Consider the following 20414-nt stretch of genomic DNA (forward strand, 5'->3'; position numbering starts at 1 on the left):
ATTGTATAAGAAATGTTTTGATGTGTGAATGTGAGCTCTTTAAGCCAGCTAATTAACGTGATGTGCTGCCGACCGGGCTAGGCCAGGCCTTAAATCAAGTATACGCAGCGTGTGCATGTTGATGATGATGGTGATGCTGCTGATGATGATGATGAAGCTGCAGATGATGCTGGTGTTATGTACCGTTCGTTTGGGCCGTCTTGACATCGCGTGCCTGGACAACCGGCCTGTTGCACGTGCCACAAGTTGCAAATGTTGTTTTGTTGCGGAATCTACAAAGACTTTGCCGCGCTCCAAATTGATAAGCGACAGCTCTTGGCATCATTTGTCATTGGTTCAGCATAATTAACAACAATTTAATCATTTTAGTCACACTTCGAAATTAACTAGAACAAGTGAAAACTTTTACCCAACGACAAAGACAACATTGCGTTGCGTGCAACGCACACGCTCAACTTGGCCAATTGAATATGGCCACAAATATATATGAGTACCCACACTCTGCAAAATCGCATCAATCATATAAACTGTAAACTGTTGCTCAAATTACACGGACAATCTGTTTGACATAAGCGAGTTATGGCATATAAGGCGTTGCAGCGACGAGCCAAAAACAATTACACAAACTGGTTTCAATTAAAAACAGTTAAGTAGCCAACCAGCCAGCTAAGAAACCAAAAAAAAAATAAAATAAAATACAAAATAAAACAAACTAGCCAGAACAGTTTGTTTCGGCTTGCCGAAGATTAAATACACTTGCTGGAATCTAGAAGAGGTGCAACAATATAATCTATACACGGCGACAAACAAGAAAAAAAAAATCTTTAATCGGGTGTGTTCGACTGGGAGATACCCTGCTGCACACATTTCAAAAAGATTCTTTCATCCTTTCTAAAATAATATAAAAAATTCATTACTTACTTCGCTTCTTTACAAATATTCTAGCTTCTTTCTATAGATTTCTTTACTTTTTCCAATAACTTTTCCTCCCTTTCTTCTGACTTCTGATATATTCTTGAATAATATAATTCCCTACTAACTAACTACTAATATTTAAAGTCTATTTATTACTCAATGTTTCTTAGCCAAAAATTGGCCATGAAATGGGGCTTAGTTCGAGTTCAAGCAAACAGGTAAATTTGTTGACAGATGTGGAATACCCTCTGAAAGGGTATACAATAAACGAAAACTCCTTTGGCTGGAAAATGGCTTGGATCTTGGTGCTTGCAGCTCACGTCGCGCTGCTGTGTCTCAGTTGCCATTCCCATTCCAAGCTCGGCCTGGGCCATAATTATGCTTTAGTTGGCGACACCGCCACAAATTCATGCTATAACTATTAACGACTGCATTTACAGTTTGTTTTTATTTATTTTCTTATAACTATTTCGTATTTTTTTTTTTTTTTTTAGAAAGTTTGTTATTATAGCGATCGAGCATCATCCCGTTGCAGCTGGTTAAATGCGCCCATTTGATCCCAACTCGGTTCTAAAAGGCGTCTTCTCGATTTTTATGACCTAGTGAGAGCGCGTTTCGGGCTTATTGCATTTACATTTCTTATTGTATGTGTGTGTGTGTGTGCGTGTGTGTACGTATTTGTAACGGGCGCGCGATTTGAATCTAAATCGATATTCAGTTGCCTCCCGGTTGGCCTTAACTACGGCCGACTTATCGCCAGATTCGGCATAAATTTGTGAGCCAGCAGCAGATCTGGAGTTCTGGCTGCGTTACCCACACATACACATACACACACACACACACACTGAGAATTACCAACATGATCCATAAATCTTTAACTGTAAAATAAGAAAATAAAAAAAAAAAAATAAAAAAAAAACAGCTGCTCAGCATCGAGTCCAACTTATGCAAACTTTGGACACACGTCCCGGTCAGGCTCCCCGTCCATCTGATCCGTCGATGTCGTCGCGGCGCAAACCCGTTCGGATTTGAACCGCATTGCAACCCGGCTGCCAGTCAGCCTTGTTATTGATTCACTTGTTGCAGTTGTTGTTGCATTTGCTGTTGTTATTGTTATTGCTCTTGTTGCATTGGCCAAACAAACTTGCGACGTGCAACTTGCGGCTCGCATCTGGCCGCAACTGTTGCAGTTGTTTGTGTACTCATAAATAAAGCTTGAAAAATGTTTGCATTGGTCCAGTATATTTTCCTTCTTCCTCTTGCATGTTCTTTGCGGTCGCGTCTGCCGAAACTTATTATCAATTGGCCCAATGTGCCGCCGCAATAAACATGAAAATGCGCTTTATATGAGCTGCGCATTGCGAATAGCCGCATGGGGTCCATAACGGTACGAGGCCAGGTACCAGTTACCAGGTACAAGGCAATTATGTTATGGGGGAGTTGTTAGAGCTTGAATAAGCTACAGCTCTGCCTGTTTTCTAAATTAATCAAATTGTTTAACATATTTAAGCTCTGTCACGTCAAAGTTTGTCTTTGTCTGCGTTGAACTTAAGAACGGGCTTCACATTAAAGCATGGCCATATATATATTATTTTATGTCTTCTGATTTCCAGGCACATCCAGGTGTCAGGTTGCCGGTTCAGATTAAGCTGCAGCTTTGTCGCTGTCATATTTTATTCCTACCAGGCACAAAAATATACGCTTTAGTAGGGAAATGCTCTGAGCATCGCCAGAATGGGTATGAATTGGGGGATCGAGATTCCATAAGGACAAAATATATATATTTTTCAGCTTGGGAACTATTAACAGAGAGTTTTTGCTTTTAAGCAATTAAGGCAATGCAATACAACAATTGCTTTAAGTCTGTCAGAGTATTAATCCGGAAAACTCTGATCCATCTTCTTATGATAATCATATTTATATTTAATCAAGAACTAAGTGTGTTGCCGAACTGCAACTCAATTAATATCAATTCCAGGCTTACACAAATCAGATGCTCACAAAAGACTAAACGCTACTAAAGATTTTTATTGGCTTGAGGATAGCTGAAGATAGCCGAAGAGTGCCCAATGCTCGATCGGGCTGAGCTTCAGGTGCACATGAATTGATAAGACATAAATTGCTAAGGTATAACCAGCCCGAATCGGCAATAAAGAACGATGCCAGGCAGTTAACACACTTAATTATCTGATCACCGTAAAAATGGCAAACAGAGGCTGGCAAAAAGGCGCGATAGGCAGGGAGTATCCCGTGGATTGGCTGCATAAAAAGCACACTTAAAACTCAAATGTGACCATAACGGACCTGTGGGTTGCGGCATGTAGCATGTAGCATGTAGCATGTGGCATATGACAGGGGCTGCAGCTGCCGAAGGTCGTGCCACGCACAACAATTCCATTAACAATCCATTGGTCACGGGCACAGCGTGTCGTACTAGGTGGCTCCTTCTGCTGGCTGATGCCTTCCGACTGCTGCCTCCCGACTGCTGACTGCTGTCTGGTGCCTGCTGCCTCCTGAATGTTGCATGTGGCCTGTTGCAATGTCGCTTGATTGACAGCAAACAAGCCAAATGCATTTCAATTAAACGCTAACCGCTACAAATATTTCCATTTGTGCCCGAGCTGGTCAAGTGGCAACTTCTGGCTCTCTAACAACCACTTGTTTTTTTATTGTTGTTGCCACTTTTTCGTGGCCAGTGACGCGAGAGCCCGCCTTTGGCTTAAGAACAATCCGCTGGCGGAGCGGTCAACTCATCAGTATGCCGTATAAATTAGAGCATCAAACGGCGCTTTGCCAACTCGGAACTGGTCTATACTGTTATTGGCCATCGTCTAGTATATCCACCTATGTGCTGGTATTTGCTCTCTCTGTGTGTGTATGTGTGTGTGTCTGTGTGTATGCGTATCTGTGTGTGTGTGCCTCAATCTCGCATGCAGCTCAGTGAAGAGTTCAATGCGACGGCAGCAATTGTTGCTGTTGCTGTTGCTGTTGCTGCAGCAACAATTGTTGCCAGCCGCCAGGCTAACAATGTGCTCTGCACTTGTGCATATATTGTTGTTAAATTGATATCAATTTGGCTTAATGCTGCTACCATTATGAGGCCATTATATTGTTAGGCTTGGTCAATGTTAAATAAAACACTTTATTAGCCCCCCACGGCTGCCAGCTGCCAGCTGGCCAAAGGAGTCAACAGCCGTCGCTCGTCCATTGGCGCGTGTTATTTGAACTTCGGCATTGCCCCACAAATATTGCAGCATCATTTGCATACCCTGTAATTTACTGAAAGGCAGGGTAGAAGGGTTCTAGGAGACACAAGCCACGATATTCTATTGTTGCATTTTTTCTATTTTCTATAACAACACGCCCTATCCTCTATTTCAGGGATTATTATAAGTAGATATAGCCTTGAGTTTTGGAATATATGCATATAGAAATGTAGAACGATCTGCTGAAGAATATCCAAGATTATTTAAGACTGGAATTTGTATAGTGTGGAACAGAGGTAAGCAGAAGCATTCCCCACCCTCTACTTCAGGGATTATCATAGATACAACCTTCATTTTTAGAATTAACACTAATATGAATGTCATCGCCTATGGCTGAAATTTGTAGAACGATCTGGTGAAGAATACCCGAGATTATTTGAGACTGGAACAGAGACAAGCAGAAGCACAGCCGTTGCCTAGAGAGGGCATCTGTTGGTCAGGCACGCCCGACTCACGCCTTACATGTTTTTTATGACAGCATCGAAGAGTAGCTACAGCCAACAAACACATTTCCAACGACATCGACATGCATATTGCAATTTCGGTTGGCGATTTAAACGCCGTTAGACGCCTGCAACTTGTTCGAGAACCTGTATTACAAAGACACAGGCGACAATCTTGGCTGTCTCCTGGAAAAAGCGTTTCACAAAATACACAAGCAAGTTTTTTATGCCATCTGCTGGACAGGATTTACGTGTGGCCAAATTAAGACATAAATCATATTTGAATTTAATACATTTATGAAATCATAAATAAATAGAAGAAGTAGAAGAAGATGTAGTTCGAGCCACGCACCGGAAGTTAACAAGTTTACGAGCTTACGGGAGGCGGCAGGTTGATTGAACTCTTTGGGGTTCGGTCGCGACTACATGATCATGTTTTGCTATACGCTTCAAAAATTGTGAATAAATAAAATTTAACATGAATTTTGTTTGTTTTGTTATTGTCAGTTAATGATGCTCTGATGATCTAATGGGCTTCAGAGTCACGCGAAAAGAGTCCAGCTAACTATTCAGACAGCGGGTTCATTGCACGCTTTTATATGCCTAAATACTTATATGCATCATATCACATAGTACTTAAATACTTAAATACCTGACTTTATGTATATAAGGCCCAGTTGCTGAGTAATCAATCGATTGTTGTTACTCATCCCAAAAATAGAATCGGACCAAGCAGCAAAGGGGGCTTTATTAAAATGTTCGTCTGTTTGCAGAGCCCTAAACTAGGTTCAGTTTCTACTATATTATATATTATTTATATATATTAAAGGTTTTTGGGCGCAGAGAGAAGATGCCTTATAAGTATATTTATTCTAAGTAATCATAGTGTAAGAGAAAACAATCTTGAAATGAGCATAAGAAATAAACAAGTAAAACTCTCGACTTACCAGAAATGAGTATGACGAGAGTCGGGCTCGAATTCCTTTATGTATTCACAAACGTGTAAAAATTCAATTTGCGACTAGATTGTGATATGGCAGTCGAATGTTGAGTATTCCATATGATTTTTTTCCTATTAATTTTCCCTGTTGAAATTATTAAAGGATTCCTCTTGAGGGCTCCAGCCTAGGTCTAAGGGCGACAAGGAATATAGAAATTTAATTAGATAATTAAACGATTATTCCTTTTTAAAATGTAGTTAAAGGTCAACGGAAATAATAATATTAATATAATTATAATAATTAAAAACCTCTGCTCTGTATCATATAGATCTCACTCTCAATTAAGCACAGATATTTCTATTGAACAACCTTTGACCTTTCACCACAATATCACTCATGGCGTCTATAGGAATAATCGATGAAGTAGGAAATATATTATACTATTTGTCAGCAAGGATATTATTGTGAAATAATTCAATTATTATTTTACTGGAAACACAGAGCATTGCTAAATTGATAGATTTAAACTGTGCTATTATTATAATTATAATTATAGTTGGCGCTGCGACCTTTTAGATGTGTTTCAGCCTATTGGACCTGTTACCTGCAATTTGCCTGGGCTGCTTCTGCTTCTTGCATCCGACTCTGATTGCAATTGGCGGCGGCACAGGTAACAGCTGCTAGCGATTAACTAATGCTAATCATAGGTCTTGTTTGCTAAACGCTGCTGCAGAATCGTAAATATTGTAATTGGAATCCTGCATGGCCAATCAATTGGCACACACAACATATATATAAGGCACACGCCTGGCCGCGGGCCCGCAGAGTTCAACTACTGGAGTCGCCGTTCAATAGTTGGCCACAGTTAGACGCAGTTATTCGATGATGGCCAGCGGGGATTTTCGGTCATATTTGCGCCTGGTGCGCGGCTTCTTTGGCGAATTTCGATCGGTGCTGCGCCAGAAATCGCAGCCGCCACGCCTCGCCTTGCACTACCATCGTGCGTTTATGGTGTATGGGTAAAATTGAAGCTCAAATGTTGGGCAGCAAAAAAAAAATCTAATTTGGAGCATTCTGCAGATTGCTCTGCATCTATCCAAATCGCTGCCTGTTGGCCAATTCCACTTACAAGCACTGCAATCTTTTTGCATTGTGTAATTCGAGCGTGTTTCTGCTAACGGTTATGTTGGCCGTACACGAGTCCACCAATGTCATCGATATGGGTGACGACATCGTCTGGATAATTGGGGTCAGTTGTAAATCACGCACTTATAAAAGTCCTACAACGGTTACTCGTTCGATTTAATCAAAAAAAAAAAAACCGAGCGAGCGAGCATTTGAGTTCGAATTAACCCGAAATTCAACATGTTCTGTTAAACGTAGTTCGCAGTTAAACGCAGCTCATGTTCGCAGGATGTTCGGGCTAAAGTCTTGCCTAAATACACACACAAGTTAGCTTAGCTCAAACACAGCCGAATCGTGTTCAAAGTGAGCTCGCACTCGAGCTCGATCAGCTTGAGCCTTGACTCGCTCGACTCGAATAATAATCGTTCGAGTATCCGTTTGACTCAGGTCACATTTTCAATGAAAATGCAGTCTCTCTAACAATTTATTTCACAGATAACCCTCATACTGACCAAAATCTTTTACATTTATTTGTGCGCCAATGAAATTGATGAAGTGATTGAGGATCTGAATTACTATGAGGAAATCTTTAAGCCACATAACCATCTGCCCTTGGAACTGGCTGAGCATGAGCTGGCAAATGCGGAGATTAAGCGCTGGCAGCGCTTCTGCTATCTGGTCGAGTCGACCATGCTCATAAGTGTGGTGTCCTTCTTGTTGCTCTTCAATTTTGCAATTGGCGTACAGCCTCTGATTACGGGCACAGAGCTGCCCTTCCACGTGATTTTACCCTTTGGCTGGCACCACACCGAAATTCATCCGCACTCGCATGCGTTCATTTATATCTGGCAGTACATCACCTCGCAATACAATTTGTTGTCCATCTGCAACATTGACCTGCTGGGCATACACTCCTTTCTCCACACAGCTCTCAATCTGAAGATCTTATGCATTGAATTGCGCAAGTTGGGCGAAGGGCAGCTCGACAACGACCTGTTCCATGTGCAGTTCTGCAAGATTGTTCAGTTCCATCAGCATATAATACGGTGGGTATTCAATTCCAATCGATTGATCCTATATACCCTGCATCTACCCAACACAGCACTGTGCAGAAGGTCAATCGGGTGTTTCGCGGCTCCTTTATTGCCCAGATGATAGCCAGCTTTTGCTTGATTTCGATGTCCACCTTCGAGACGATGGCCGCAAGTGAAGATCCCAAGGTGGCAGCCAAGTTTATCCTCTTAATGATCATTACATTCGTCCAGCTCTCTTACTGGTGTCTGGCAGGCACCCTGGTCTACAGTCAGGTTGGCTTTTCCTCTCCGATATGTCTGACGTTGTTTAGTACTTCCTTGTTTTTTGCAGTCCCTGGATGTGGCCCAGGCAGCGTTCGATATCATGGACTGGCATACCAAATCTGTTGTTATTCAGCGCAATATCCTATTCATGATCAGGCGTTGCCAGAGACCGCTCGTCTATGCGGGCAGTCCATTTCCGCCCTTCACACTGACCACCTACTCAATCGTAAGACAATGGCGAATATCTATCTAAAGCCTTTCAGTATGCAGCGTTTTCTCATCAACAGATACTCAAGCAGTGCTACAGAGTCTTGGCTTTGCTGCGCGAATCGATGTAGAATTTAATATAACATAATGTAGATTCAGGAAATGTTCTGATCAAAGTTTATCTCAAAGTTAAATAGCCAAATATATACATACGTAGTTTAAGCAATTTAATGTGATTCAGTTCCTGTTCAACACTGTTCACAGAAACTCTAGAGCGCTGTCAACACTGCCCAACTATCTTGTCAAATATTTAGCAGGTAGATGCACTGCTTGTCAGGCAGTTTATCCAATAAGAACTGCTGGCAACCGAAAATCAAACTTGTCGACTTGTTAAAGCGATTGTTAGCTGTGACAGGAGAATTAACTAGTTAGTCTTCTCCTCCCACTGCATTTAAACTGAACGCTTGTTAACATTTTTTTTTTGAATTGTTACAAATTGCTGTTAACTAATTTATTGCCAATGCGAAGAACTGCAATTGCAGCAACGCATTTGTTTGACGTGCCACGCCCGCGGCTCATTAAAGTTCAGTCGCGCCCACAAGCACACACCACACACACGCTCACCCTGGGCACACACCCAGCGACAGGTGGCAGCTGCAAAGCGCATAATATTTAAAATATTCTGCATTTGCTGATGACCGCTGGTGGTGGGACAACGAATTGGAGCCAGCCTCGAACTTATTCAAACGTGAAGCGTATTCACATACACAACCACCCCTCCCCCCCCCCCTCGTGACGCGGGAGCGGCCAACGTTTAGCTACAGCTTTGGGCCAGACATGGAGCAGCGCTTGCCCTTCACATCTGGGAAAGTAGTTGAACCTTCTCTTCTTCTTTTTTTTTTGGACTGAATGGTGTTCATGAATTCGAATACACTTGTATTGGTATATGCGAGCGAATGCTACGCCCACAGGTGTTATTCGATGCACATTGGGCCAGAACGGGGGCCGTATCGAGGCAGAACCGTCGCATATACGCACTCACACCTGTACGGTAGGCACAACCCCATGCTTAACACACCCAGGCGACAGGTGAGCGTGTGTGTGTGTGTGCGTGTGTGTGTGGCTATTGTCAACTCGGCTCTGATGGAGTTTTGGGCTTTGCCCGCCGCACTGATTAACATTTGAATTGAAATTCACATATTTAGAACTTTATGCTCGCTTTTGTTATTGTTGTTGTTGTTGTCTCCACATCTAATTAATTCCTCGTCGAGGCCCATTGTTGCCATGGAGTTGCTGCCATGATTGGCACTGCTGCCCCCGCTAATGGTAATGGTATTGGGGTAATGTACCGCGATCCAATTGCAGCCACAGCCCAACGACAGACCTCTAAAGTCGGCTGGTCAGCCAACGCGTTCAGTTTGTCGCAAATAATTCTAACGATCGGTCGGGTTCTTTTTTGGTACCGGAGTTATACAGTCGGCGCTATAAGTTCATTTACCAATTTTGAGTGCTTAGTGGATATATGAAAATCAATTAAATACATTTAAAGATCCTTAGTAAACGGTGCGTGCCTCTTCTCAGTGAAATAAATGTAATCAATTAAATGAAAATTTGATCTGGCTTCAAATATAATATAACTCAAGTTTGAGCTCAGGATCAGAAATTTATGCTCCATATAAAGCCATGTTGGCTTAAAGTGACAAAAGCAGAAACAATTAATTCATTCGATTACAATTCAAAGTACTCAAGTCTATTGGTCAAATATTAATAAAAAATAATTCAAGAGTTTTTAATGGTACAGGCAAAAAAATATATGAAAATCTGCTTGAATTAAAATAAACCTCAAGATCACACGAAAAACAAGTCGACCAGAAATGTTTTCAATTACAAAGGACTCATATGAACTTATTCGAATTGAAAATAAATACTAAATTATTGAGAATGATTTCAATATGAATATAAACACAAGAATTGGCAGACACTTTTGTGATTTCAGCATCAATTGAAGAAAATAATATTTCGAAGAACTCAACTCCATATGCCAGATGATATTTGGCCATATATTATTTTATTTCCATGAAATAAATTCTCTTTCAAATATAATTTCATCATTGAAATGTTGCGCTGGTACAGCCGAACCACGAACACCCTTTGAGGTCAATGCGACAGCTTAGTGAGTTTTCCTTTTCAGAAAAATGGAAAATGGTTAAAAAAAGAACAGAACAGAACTCGATTTGTATTGTGCTAATTCTAAGCATAAATAGATCTGAGCGCACAATAAGCCGGAAGCAACATCCGGAGTTGTGGATCGATATGAGCCGAGCTACACGTAGCATTGTTGGCCATTCGTTTAATGATCCAATTTGGCGTTACGCATTGTGCACATTATGGTGCTGGACGCACAAATATTTAACTATTCATGTGGTATTATTTTTTACCAGTTCAGCATGGAGTGTGGGTTTTGGTGCTGTGGGGTTGTGGGGTGGGTTGTGGAGAAATTTGTTGTCACTATTGAGGTCGCGTATTTTTCACATTCATGTACTTCCAATTCTGTTGGTCCAATTTGATGATGTCTGATAATTGCCCATATACTCATTAGCCCTCTGAAACTATAGCAATTCTGGAACACGCGATAGTCAGCTAATAATGCCGCGTTAAGCCTGGACAATTCATTGAGTCAAGCGCGCGACATGGAACTGCGCTTAATATTGATGGCCGCGCTGGCCAGTCTCAGCCTTGGCCAGAGCTACGGTAAGTGCACAGGAGCAGGCAACTGCGATTCCAGCTAAAGCCCAGGTCCAATCACAGCTCAAACCACCTGCAAGAATGGACTAGGCCGCGTGCTATACGAGCGCCTGCCCAACCAGCAGCTGCAGGGCTACGACGACGATGTGGTGCGGGACACGGCGCCGCCGTTCCGCGTGCTGGAGAAGTGCCAGGATCTGTGCCTGCGGGATCGCACCGGCACCAACAATCTGGTGCGCACTTGCACCAGCTTTGACTTTCAGCCGGGCAGCCGCATCACCTCATTTGGCGGCACCTCCGAGTACGAGGAGTCGCTCTGCTATCTCACCTCCGAACAGGCCGGGCCCGAGGGCATCGGCAGCCTGATGCTGGTGCCCAATAGCGTCCACTTTAACGAGATCTGTCTGACATGTAAGTGTGTGGGTGTTGACACCGCCAGCAAATGGCCACTCAAACGTTTTTCTCCACACAATGCAGCCAGCCGCCCCGAGCGTGAGTGTCCCAGTCGACGTTATGTGTTTGAGCGGCATCCGCGCAAGAAACTCAAGCTGCCCATCAGCGACATCAAGGAGGTGAGTGAGGGGAACGTAGGAGGTGCTCTCCACTTAAAGCTGCACTTTATTATAGCCTGAGCCCATTGAGAATGGCTTTTGAAGCATTGTGCAGGCATTCCCAAAAAATATTTATATTCTTGATCACGAAGATATGCTGAATCGACCTAACCATGTCCGTCTGTCCGCCTACGCATCGATCTCGGAAACTAAAAAACTGAAAGGTCGAGATATGGGTTTTGCTAAAGCATTTGCAGACGGAGCTTGTCTTTTGTTGTCTCCTTTCATTTGCATAATATCGCCAAATATAGATTTTGATAAATACTTCTTTGAGCATAACTCAAACAGTTTAAGATACTTTTTGCTTAGCGCTGGACTTAGCGTATCTCCTAGTAGACCACTCCCGACTAAACCTACACTCTATTATACCCATTAAATGTTGATCAAAATTGAGCAAAACTCGAACATTCTAAGACCTGGCTACTTTTCGTATAACCCATTCATTACCCTCAACACCAACTCAGCTGAGCCTAGGGTATCTCCCAGTCGGGCACTCCCGACTTGGTCTTGTTTTAATTGCATTGTTGTCGCAGATAACGGCCGCCAATCGCTCGGACTGCGAGGACAAGTGCCTGAATGAGTTCTCATTTGTGTGTCGCTCGGCAAACTTTGATTCCACGATGCGCTCCTGTACGCTGAGCAGATTCACGCGACGCACGCATCCGGAACTGATGGAGGATGATCCCAATTCGGACTATCTGGAGAATACGTGCTTAAATGGCAAGCCAAAAGTTAAGCTAGTAAATGCAAACTCCTAACTCTTAAAATTCACAGCTGAACGTCGCTGCGATGGCCTGGCCGTATTTGTCAAGGAGGAGAACAAGCGCCTGGGCGGTCCCTTTGAGGTGGACATATTCAACAATATGACGCTGGAGGAGTGCCAGACCATGTGCCTGCGCGCCGAGAAGTAAACGCAAAGTGCCTGATATTCGTATGCATTAGGCTAATCATTAATTATTTCAGATACTTTTGCCGTTCGGTGGAGTTTGATGATCAAAGCAAACAGTGCATCTTGTCCGAGGAGGATTCCATTTCTCAGAAGGATGACATCAGCATCAGCTCCAGCCCCACACATCATTTTTATGATCTTGTGTGCCTCGATAATCGTAAGTGGCTACCGCAAGTTAGCGCCTAGCTCAATGGCAACACACAGACCGGGACAGACAGGGACAGACAGAGACGGACAGGGACAGACTACCACTAGGCTAGACTGGACTGGAGCAGAGGCAACGCGTTAAGTGCGCCATTAAACGCTGACTGGGACTCATAAAGAGACTGCAACGGTTGCTTCTGCTACGACTACGTCTATGTTATGCCATTTGCCATTTGCTGTAGCTGTGTATTCCCGTTGCAGAACGAGCCACCGATTATCCAGATAACTCGGTTACCTCGCACCTCTTCTCGAGCGGCCGTCGGCCAGATACAGCATTCCAGCGTTACCGCAACTCGCGACTGGGCGGCGAGTTTCACTCAGAGATCACCGGCCGTTCGCTCAGCGAGTGCCTGGACGAGTGCCTGCGCCAGACCAGCTTCCAGTGCAGGTGTGTTGTCTTTTCTTGTTTTCTTCTCCCTATCCCTCTCCACCCATGCGCCAACCCACTCGCAACTGTTGTGCTCTGCTTCGTACAAATTGCAGGTCTGCGGTTTATAGCGATCGTTTTCGTACTTGTCGCCTCAGTCGGTACAATCAAAAGGATGGCATGCGCATTATATACGATGCTGATTATGATTACTATGAGAATCTAATGTGTAAGTGCTTGCTCTCTGGTGCTAATGAAGTGGTTCCTAATCCCCTCCTTCCATTGCTGCCTGTCTTGCAGTAAACGTTGTGGGCGGAGGCAGCGGCGCTGGCGGAGGCGGCGGCGGCGCCGATGGCGATGCTGGCCACGGTGGCCACGGTGGCAACGAGGTTAAGCGACCCGGCGATCAATCTGGCAGCAACTGGAGACAGCCTAACAAGCATGACGATCGCTACGGACCGGGGTCAGCCGTTGGTGGCATTGGAGGATCAGGCTCTCATGGTGCTGGTGGTGCCGGCAGCAACAGGCTGCCACCTGGCGAGGGCATCGATTATGGCAGGCCATACGATCGCTATCCCGACTTTGCAGCCAATGAATATGGTATATCATTGCGATGAATTCATTTTTATGTGGCCTTAAACATCTTGTATATCTGCCCCTTAGCAGATCGTTATCCCTACGGCGATCGGGACCGTGATCGCGATCGCGATCGGGAGCGATACCCGCCCGATCGTTATGGTGGCTCTCGTTATCCGGGCAGCGATGGCCTGGGCTTGGGCATGGGCTATGGTCGACCCTACGAGCGGTATCCAGATGATTATGGTAAGTCCACGTTTTGTACAGCCCATAACCTTTAATATCACCATGCTGTGCCTTATCACTGATCCTTACTGACAACTAATTTACTAACCCGAATGCGTCGCGGCGAATTCTTAGATCGCTACCCAGTGGGCGGCAGCGGCGACCGAGATCGGGATCGCGATCGTGATCGCGATCGGGATCGTGATCGCTACCCGGAACGCTATCCGCCCGATCGTTATGGAGACAGACGCTATCCGGAGCGGGAGCGGGATCGAGATCGTGACCGGCTACCTTATCGCCCACTACCTTATCCGGCCATTAATGATAACACACTGCCCAGCGATCTGCCCCATACGAGACCCTTTCCCCCCGACGACGATGCGCCCTACAGGCCCTACGGCTATGGTGGAGGCGGCCGATATGGCGAGAATCGTTATGACAGCCGCTACCCAGCACGCTATCCGCCAGGTCGTGATCCTGTGGGCGGCTATACGGGCCGTGATGCGCCCGACAGCATATTTCCGGACAGACGATACCGACCCTCGTCCATGGACTCGTCACGCTATCCCTATGCGCCCGACTCGCGCGGGCCACCCGGACGCTATGATGATATTGTGCACAGTGCCAGACGTCCGGAACCGGATTCCGCCAAACGCTATCCGCCCGCTCCCCTGGCGCCCACGGGCAGCGCCAGCAAGTATGCCTCGACCCCGAATCGCTTTCCGGTGGGTAGCGATCGCTATCCCCTAGACATCTACAAGTACGGTAATCGCCTCGGACCCAGTGATCTGGGCAGACGCCCTGGTAAGTACCTCACACACTAACCAACTAGCAGCCTAATACGACTACCAACAAATCTGATTGCCAGAATGTGACCCACTTTAAAAGACCAGGAAGAGAAGCTGGTATTAAATATCTGATCGCATTAGGCAAAATTTTTAGTTAAGAGATATTTTTTTATAGTTTTGTAGATCTTCAATAAAGCCGAGTAAATAATAAAGAAAAAGAGAAATAATGCTGGAATTATAATTATTATTCCTTCAACTTTACTTTATATTTTTATGGAAGCTCATTTATGCGAAGAAATAAGTTCCCTAACTGAAATTGCAGTGAAAGCTTTTAATTTATATTTTTCCATATGCAGTAAAAAATTCTCTTTATAGAGCTTTTAACTTTCCCTAATGCAATTGCATACTTTTAGTAACTCGATCTATAGTTGCAAGTTAGCTGAATAGTTTTAGGAATTTAAGATAATTACTATATATACATATATGTATACATTTTTGCCCCCCGATTAGGTTTGGAACGCCCGCCGCCCTACTACGATTACGACTACGAGGAACGCTATGGCGATCGCTTTGCACCGGGACCCTATGATCGCGAGTACGATGGTCCGCCCGCCCGCCGCCCGCCCCCTGGTGGCTCTTATGGGCGCTACGACACGCCCTTTAATCGGCCATATGGTGGCAATAGTCTTGATGATCGTCCCATACCGCTGCCCGGGTTGGGCCTGTCACATCCGCCCACTCCATATGCTGGTGGTGGGGGATCACATGTGGGCGTGGCTGTTGGTGCTGGTCCACCGCGTCCGCCGATTACGCGCTGCGAGGAAAGCGATAATTTCAAGCAGATTGCGGCCCGTCACAAAATGCGACGACATTTCGTGAGACGCGCTCTGATCGTGCCCAGCCTGATCCAGTGCGAACGGGAATGCATCGAGAGCCGCGACTTTGTCTGCCGCAGCTTCAACTACAGGTATGTACACAGAGCAGAGCAGAGTTGGGTAGGGGCAGTTATCGCAATCGCAATCGTCTATTCAATTTGCAGAGACACCGCCTCCAGCTATGACGATCGCGATCGGGAACGTGAACGTGAACGCGAGTCGCCCAACTGCGAGCTAAGCGACAGAGATTCGCGCGAGCTGGACATACACGATCCGGGCTCGTTTGACGCCTCCAACTATGACTTCTATGAACGCAGCATTGGACGCAGCGACGGCGAGTGCATGGATGGTAAATAATCTGGCCACTGGGCTGTCTGAATCCCAATTGAGACTGAGACTAATTGCACTTGCAGTGACGCAGACGTGCAACGAGGAGGGCATGGAGTTCACCATACGGACGCCGGAGGGCTTTCTTGGACGCATCTACACGTACGGCTTCTACGATCGCTGCTTCTTCCGCGGCAACGGGGGCACCGTCAACGTGCTCAGAATCAGCGGACCCCAGGGCTATCCCGACTGCGGCACACAGCGCGTAAGCAGACACAGTGGGCGATCGCATTATTTATCACGTCTCTTGATCTCTGATCTTATCTTGCAGTACGGCGACACGCTGACTAATATTGTGGTCGTGCAGTTTTCGGACAATGTACAAACAAGTCGCGATAAGCGCTACAATCTCACCTGCATCTTTCGTGGCCCCGGCGAAGCGGTCGTCAGCTCTGGCTATATCGGCGCTGGGTAATCACCATTATCATCATCATCATTGGCTGTTGATGATTAATGCTTTTGTCTGTGCTCTGTTTTTGTAGCTCGGGCAGTCCCATACCCATCGAGTATTTGCCGGCCGAGAACACGCTCAGCTCCAAGGTGCGTCTGAGCATTCTGTATCAGGGCAGACCGACGACCACTATAGCCGTGGGGGATCCGTTGACATTCCGTTTAGAGGCGCAGGATGGCTACAATCATGTGACGGACATCTTTGCCACCAATGTGGTGGCCAGGGATCCCTACTCCGGCCGCAGTATACAGCTCATCGATCGCTTTGGGTAAATATTTTTAAATACTATATTCAATCATGCCTTGACTCCCGCCTGACTCTAGCTGCCCGGTGGATCCGTATGTGTTCCCAGAGCTGGATAAGCTACGCGATGGCGACACACTGGAGGCACGCTTCAATGCCTTCAAGATACCCGAATCCAATTTCTTAGTGTTTGAGGCCACGGTGCGCTCCTGCCGCGAAGGCTGTCAGCCGGCCTATTGTCCCGGTCCCGCAGGGCGCCAGGAACCCTCCTTTGGACGCCGGCGACGCAGCTTGAACATAACCGAACTGCCCGAGCCTCAGGCGCTCGAGAGCGTTGACGAGCTGGACACTCAGGAGATCACGGTGGTCAACAGCACCACGGTCAGTGCAACGATGGGCGGAGAACAGTTCAATGCCACGCAAGAGGGCGAGAAGCCCAAGGAGAATGAGGAGCCCGAGCAAGTACGCGAAATGATCGAGGTGCGTACGAACCGATTGATAAAGCCAAGCTCTAAGATGTTAAGTTAACCAAATATTCGCCAGGTGTTTGAGACGCGAGAGGAAATCGAAAAGGAATCGTATCCGCGCAAACTGGTCGCGCCCGTGGAAACTGTGTGCATGACGCCCGCCGAATATCACGGCCTAATAACGGCTATTATTCTGCTGATGATTCTGCTCTTTAGCATAACCTTGGTGGCAGGACTCGGCTACAGGTAAGCTAATCGATATGCAGGGTACACTTGGAGAAAAAACCAAGTATCAAGATAAGAGATTGTCTACATCACGACGATTTTTTTAGAATACTCAAAAATGTTAATTTAAATTTTGTTTGGAAAACATTCTATTGAATCAAATTTTGAATTATTCCTTTTATACTAAGCTTGAGAATATTCATAAACTAAATTTTAAACAGTCAAATTTTAAATTAGGAATTGTTTTTACTTAGTTTAAGAATATATGAATGAAATTTGAAGAAGCAAACGGTATGAATTTGATGTCAATTTGTCTCTAAGTGTAACTGACATCTTTCCGAATTTAAGTCATCTATTCGAAATTCAAGCTTTTTTAAACAATCAAGTCATAAATTAAGAATTGTTTGTACTCAGTTTAAGAATATTCAAATACCAAATTTGAAAAAGCAAATGGTTTGACTTTGATCTCAATTTTTCTCTGAGTGTAACTGAATCGACCCCTTTTGACAGACGCTACTGGAAATCGATATCGAAGAATCGTCTGGTGGATCGCAACTCGCCCATCCACTCGCTGGGCCACTCGCACTCCTCGATACGCACCCACGAGCGTTTCTCCGAGATCGGACACATGCCCAATGCAGCAGGAGGAGGAGTAGGAGGAGCAGGAGTAGTAGGAGGAGGAGTTGGTGCTGGCAGCAATCGGAGCACATCAAATCGCGCCTCGAACGCTTTTCGCACCAACATGTCCATGTTTGGCGGCTCATTACATAAGACTTTTGCCACAGGGTAAGCAGATCTGTCGCCCGGTTTGGGCTTTGAAGACCGGTCCACTTAATTTTAATCTATTCACAGCAATCTGGCGCGCATGTGCCAGCTGCCGGTTATAAATCCCATACGCACGGCCGGCAACACGAGCCACCAGTTCGAGGATCCCAGCGAGCCTATCTACACCGATCCCTCGCTCTTTGAGCGCTCCAGGTGAACAATTTAATTGCATAATTAAGCGCCGACTAATGCCTCGTTCTCGGCTCTAGGTACCCGAATGCCATTAGAATCGTACGCAATTGTAAATATATATAGATTTCGTTATTTTTTTTTTATTCTCTATTTGTGTTCCGTTTCTAATTGAATGAGCACTAGAGTGGCCTGCACAGGCAGAGCTGCGCCTTGTTGCAAATGCCATCACGCCCGCCGGCTATTTGGCATCTGGTGGAGCACCAGTCGCCCTGCAGGGCGCAGACGCCCGTAAATGTCGGCAAGTCGCCAACTGCAACTGGGAGTTAATCCATTAATCAGTCAATCAATTATTTAACTAATCAACTGCACTTTTGTTCTGTGACTTACATGCTTGGGCCTGGACTAGCCAGCAGATTAACCACAAAGCCAGAGTCAAGTATTTCATATTAACATGCACGATTCTTGCGAGACAGCCACAGACTGAAGCCCCGCTCGGCTTCTGACTGGCATGTGCTCCGATAAGGCTTATCAGCCTCACATTTTGTACACTACGCGCATCTAACACGATGTGAGCTTGTCTCTATAAACAACCGACATATTTATTAGATTGCTTTCAATATTTTATTCTGATTAATATGCCATTTCCTCTCACAGATCGCTGCGAAGTCTGACCATGGTCGCCGAGTCGGAAGATAATCAAGAGGTCTAAAACCCACGCACAAGGATATTTTGCTCGTCTTCTTGTGATTAGTTGTAAATAACCAAGCGAAAGCTGTTCGACAACATTTCAGTTTAAATTCGGATACATAATATCGGGGCTTTCCATCGGCCCGATAAAGCAAGTAGCATTAGGGTCCTGCACGTGCATTCGGTTACCTCAGGTTACCTGAGGCTCAATATCTATCTGATATCTACATTAGACGTAAGCCCTATTAAATCGAAGACAATCTATTTAAATGAACAACAACCAAAAAAATACATAGCAAAACATATGCAAAATGTCAAACACACGTATTTCTACATAACTAAGATGCATATATATATATTAATAAATGCAATAAAACTTAAATTTATCCATACAACAATTTGTCTGTATTTATTTTCTCAACTCCTAATCTGTTGCCAAACTGAACTTAATCTACAAGAAACGACTCCAACAACCATGTGAGCCCTTAAAAATGGTTTAACTAGATCGATACATATCGATATCATATCTCAGAGGTCACAACATTAAATCCAATTTTTATATTTAGGCTCTCATTGAATTGTAAAGATCAGGAAAACTTAACTCCGAAAAGTCGAATTGGAGTCGAAGCCGGCTAATTTCTTTTCTCAGCCAAACCCATACAAAATATATATTTACATATTTATATTTTTAAGCCCTTATTTGTAGGCAGGAATTTTAGCTCTCAGGCAGATTGTTTGCTGGAACGTGCCTGTTTTAAGTTATCCGATATTAAGGGTTTATGTAAGAGCCCTTTTTTGTGTTGTGTGCATATTCGTACAATATTTTTTATTTCTACGTGTATTGGCCGCAATCGGGGCACGGCTTTTTCAGCGTCTAGCCGAAAATTCGTGCCACTTTGGGCAATGCTGTGAACGTGTTAAAAGACGCACCAGCACGAAATATTTTTAGGCGTAATTCTCGTAACTCTCGGCTACGTGTAAATATTAACAACTAAAATAAACAATTGCTAACGAGCCGCTCAGAGATAGCCCATGACACTTACATCGGCTTACATGAATGGTCTTTAGCTATCCTACCCAATATCTTCGTTCAATAGTTTATTTTTTTCAACTATGGCCTATAATCGGGCCAATATAGATTGGGTGACAATAATTACAATGCCAAAGGCATGCCAGATTAATCGGGCCCAGTTGGGTTTTTTATCTGGCCGCATGGAAGCATTTTGCTTAATCATTGGACTTATTCTTGTTCCGGCATCGCCAAGCGCAGCGACATCGATCACGTTCACAAATTAAAACAATAACAAGCAAGAACGTTGAGATTATGCGCAATCGACTGCGCAATACTCTGTTCGAGCTGTAATCAGAGTGTAAATCGAAGTCGAGAATTGTCTAGTTAAGTCGGACAGAAAAGTTGATGGTGAGACAGATATGTAAGCGGACGGATGGGCGGACTGATGGA

The 20414-nt window shown here is 44.8% G+C and overlaps 3 protein-coding genes across 11 annotated transcripts; 2 read left to right on the forward strand and 1 right to left on the reverse strand.

The window, feature by feature from the left end:
- The first annotated feature begins 6405 nt into the window (after positions 1 to 6405).
- Or47b (Odorant receptor 47b) lies at positions 6406 to 8427 on the forward strand. 5 transcript variants are annotated; one of them, XM_070210299.1, is made up of 6 exons: positions 6406 to 6584; positions 6646 to 6814; positions 7186 to 7736; positions 7793 to 7997; positions 8056 to 8214; positions 8276 to 8422. In XM_070210299.1, exons 1-6 carry the CDS (start codon positions 6448 to 6450, stop codon positions 8324 to 8326), a joined length of 1272 nt encoding a protein of 423 aa, XP_070066400.1. In that variant the 5' UTR covers positions 6406 to 6447; the 3' UTR covers positions 8327 to 8422. The 5 variants fall into 5 exon arrangements, with proteins under 5 accessions (XP_070066400.1, XP_032292363.1, XP_070066399.1 ...); XM_032436472.2 differs by having other exon boundaries at positions 6406 to 6578; XM_070210298.1 differs by having other exon boundaries at positions 7793 to 8214; positions 8276 to 8426.
- Positions 8428 to 9596: 1169 nt separating this feature from the next.
- Positions 9597 to 19350, forward strand: nompA (no mechanoreceptor potential A). 5 transcript variants are annotated; one of them, XM_070210454.1, is made up of 22 exons: positions 9599 to 9758; positions 10795 to 10946; positions 11004 to 11351; positions 11418 to 11512; positions 12085 to 12271; positions 12326 to 12458; positions 12515 to 12657; positions 12906 to 13092; positions 13188 to 13300; positions 13372 to 13671; positions 13735 to 13893; positions 14008 to 14676; positions 15171 to 15627; positions 15700 to 15884; positions 15949 to 16127; positions 16194 to 16333; positions 16405 to 16641; positions 16697 to 17096; positions 17160 to 17329; positions 17819 to 18094; positions 18161 to 18286; positions 18920 to 19350. In XM_070210454.1, exons 2-22 carry the CDS (start codon positions 10886 to 10888, stop codon positions 18972 to 18974), a joined length of 4620 nt encoding a protein of 1539 aa, XP_070066555.1. In that variant the 5' UTR covers positions 9599 to 9758; positions 10795 to 10885; the 3' UTR covers positions 18975 to 19350. The 5 variants fall into 5 exon arrangements, with proteins under 5 accessions (XP_070066558.1, XP_070066555.1, XP_002059482.1 ...); XM_002059446.4 differs by having other exon boundaries at positions 13738 to 13893; XM_070210455.1 differs by having other exon boundaries at positions 10811 to 10946.
- On the reverse strand, positions 18386 to 18766 carry LOC116651029 (uncharacterized). Its single transcript, XM_032436602.2, has 2 exons — positions 18653 to 18766; positions 18386 to 18581 (listed from the first exon to the last, which is right to left on the reverse strand). The coding sequence occupies exons 1-2, from the start codon at positions 18708 to 18710 to the stop codon at positions 18445 to 18447; spliced, it is 195 nt and encodes a 64-aa protein (XP_032292493.1). The 5' UTR covers positions 18711 to 18766; the 3' UTR covers positions 18386 to 18444.
- Positions 19351 to 20414: the final 1064 nt, after the last annotated feature.

This window comes from Drosophila virilis, chromosome 5, assembly GCF_030788295.1.
Source record: "Drosophila virilis strain 15010-1051.87 chromosome 5, Dvir_AGI_RSII-ME, whole genome shotgun sequence".
Classification (NCBI taxonomy): Eukaryota; Metazoa; Arthropoda; class Insecta; order Diptera; family Drosophilidae; genus Drosophila; species Drosophila virilis.